The 2,394-nt window shown below is 56.2% G+C and overlaps 1 protein-coding gene across 1 annotated transcript; it reads left to right on the top strand.

Moving 5' to 3' along the window:
• Positions 1-288: 288 nt before the first annotated feature.
• LOC122381335 (microfibril-associated glycoprotein 4-like) lies at positions 289-1,683 on the top strand. Its single transcript, XM_043365372.1, has one exon. The coding sequence runs from the start codon at positions 741-743 to the stop codon at positions 1,665-1,667; it is 927 nt and encodes a 308-aa protein (XP_043221307.1). The 5' UTR covers positions 289-740; the 3' UTR covers positions 1,668-1,683.
• Positions 1,684-2,394: the final 711 nt, after the last annotated feature.

Genomic DNA, 2,394 nt, shown 5'->3' with positions numbered 1-2,394 from the left:
AGATCTCGTTGAGAGCAATCCGTTGGTCTTTTCCGCTAAGCTCTACGACGCTCCGTTTTCAAACGCCAGGGGGGGGTCGCACCAACCCCCCCCCCTGCATGGGCGAAGGTGGCAAAATACCGTTAACGGGCGAGGGTTAAACTACCGCTAACACCTAAACATCAAGTCGAGTTTCAGAACTGTCTAGCGGCTGGTTTGCCCCAGAGAACATAAACAGCTCCCTGCCCAGCCTCTGAACACGTATATACAGCCGCTGTCTGCGGCCTAAGAGACAGTATCCGTCTACACAGCGTGGCTAGTGCACATCTCCGGCTGCTCGTCATGGCCTCGCACGCCGGCGCTCCCCCTCGGTGGCCGCTGGTGCCGCTGCTGCTGCCGCTGCTGCTGACCTGTCTGACGGGGCTGGACGGAGGCGCCGTCTCCGCTCATCAGCCGGCCGACCCGGCCGCCGCGCCGGCGAGGCCTGTCTGGCCAGCACGCTGGACCTGCTCTGGTCAACCGTCGGCAGGATCGTCCGCTCGGCCGTGGAGCCTGAGGTCGCCGAGCTGGACGGCCGGCTGGCCGGACTGCAGACTCAACTGACTGAACTGGCCGTGAGACTGGACAGGATTCAGGGAGGACAGGAGGCACAAAATTCCACAGTTCAGATCCATCTGCAAGAGATCGAGGTAGGCCTGAAGAAAGGCCACCTTGATTTCACATCGAAGGTTGATGGAGTGCAGTCCCAGGTGACGGAGCTGATGGCAAAAATCGACGATATTCAAGGAGGACAACAGTCTCAAAATGTCTCACTTCAGCGCCAACTTCAAGGCATGGAGGAGGGACTTGGAAGACTGGACTCTGATCTAAAGTCAACACTAGATGGAATTCAGGCCCAGACAGAAGCACGACTAGGAACTGTTCACGCCCGGTTGGAGTCCAAACTGGACCGCGTTCAGTCCCAGATCGACACGCGGCTCGGCCAAGTCCAGTCTCAGCTGGAGTCCAGGCTGGCGGACGTCCAGTCCAGTCCAGTCCGGGACTGTAGTGACCTGCCTGCCGGTGCCCGGAGCGGCGTCCACCTGCTGCGGCCGGGCCTGAGGCAGCCGGTGCCGGCCCTCTGCGACCAGGACACCGACGGCGGCGGCTGGACCGTGTTCCAGCGCAGGGCAGATATCCAGCCGCGACAGGACTTCTTCCTCGGCTGGGAGGCGTACAAGTGGGGCTTCGGCGCGCTGGATGGGGAGTTCTGGTGGGGGCTGGAGCACCTGTTCCACACCACATCGCTTCTGGACCGGCGCTACGAGCTGCGCATCGACATGGAAGACTTTGAAGGCGAGAAGAGGTTCGCGCTGTATCAGGACTTCAAGATATCGTCAGAGGCAGACGGCTACCGTTTACATGCCGCCAACTACTCAGGTACTGCCGGGGATAGCCTTAAAATCCACTTTGAGAAGCAATTCACAACTAAAGACAAAGACCAAGATGTGCACAAGACCGCAAACTGTGCCATTTCTTACAAGGGAGGTTGGTGGTACGAGAAATGCCATTTGGCGAACCTCAATGGCCTCTACCTGGGAGGTGAACACTCCAGCTACGCGGACGGTGTGAATTGGCAAAAGTGGAGAGGATACGAGTACTCACTGAAATCCGTTCAAATGAAGATAAGGCCCTTTATTAAAATGTGATTATCAAATTGATAAAACCAGTAAAACGCCTTTTGGGCGAAGAACGAGCGAGCGAGATTGTGAGCCTTGCACGTGCGGAAGGGCGAGAGGGTACTTCCAACGGGCTTGTGCAAAGCACCCTTCTAACCGGTCGCTAGCGGTGTGCCAAATTTGAACGCAATCGGCCCAGCCGTTCCTGAGATCTGGAAGCGGTATTCTGCACGTGCGCACGTGCAAACGGGGTCCAAAATGACTTTTGCACGGCACCCTACTAACCGGTCCCCAACCGTGTACCAAATTTGAGCGCAATCGGTCCAGCCGTTCTCGAGATCTGGAAACGCCCCCTGCACGTGCGCACGTGCAGTAGCACCCTAACCGCAACACATGGGAATGCATTGCCTGGTGGGTGCCTACCTGTATGCCAAGTTTCAGCGAAATCGCCCCAGTAATTACCGAGTTACTGAAATAGGAACAAATTTGGCACCTCTTCTTTTTGTATTTTGCACGTGCAGTGGGGGTCACTCACATAGATCAAGAGTATCCGACCTTTGGTAGAAGAGATTCAGCTACCCTATAAAAATTACCGCAAGACAATCGCTCAAGCCGCTACTGAGATATGGGCCTCTCAAAATCATTACTTTTGCAAAACTGCTTGAACACCCTTGACTTTTCACGTGGCACGTGCCACGACGGTCACTGAGATGTATCAAAAGTAGTCAATTACGGGGTAGAAGGGATGGGGCTACCC

The sequence above is a fragment of the Amphibalanus amphitrite genome, unplaced genomic scaffold (genome assembly GCF_019059575.1).
Source record: "Amphibalanus amphitrite isolate SeventyFive unplaced genomic scaffold, NRLGWU_Aamphi_draft 000118F_arrow, whole genome shotgun sequence".
Classification (NCBI taxonomy): Eukaryota; Metazoa; Arthropoda; class Thecostraca; order Balanomorpha; family Balanidae; genus Amphibalanus; species Amphibalanus amphitrite.
The sequence above is the reverse complement of the archived record's forward strand: the minus strand, read 5'-3'. Positions and strand labels throughout refer to the sequence as shown.

Coding starts and splice junctions, on each gene's coding strand:
- LOC122381335 (XM_043365372.1), top strand. CDS start 741: ATGGCAAAAATCGACGATATTCAAGGAGGACAACAGTCTCAAAATGTC.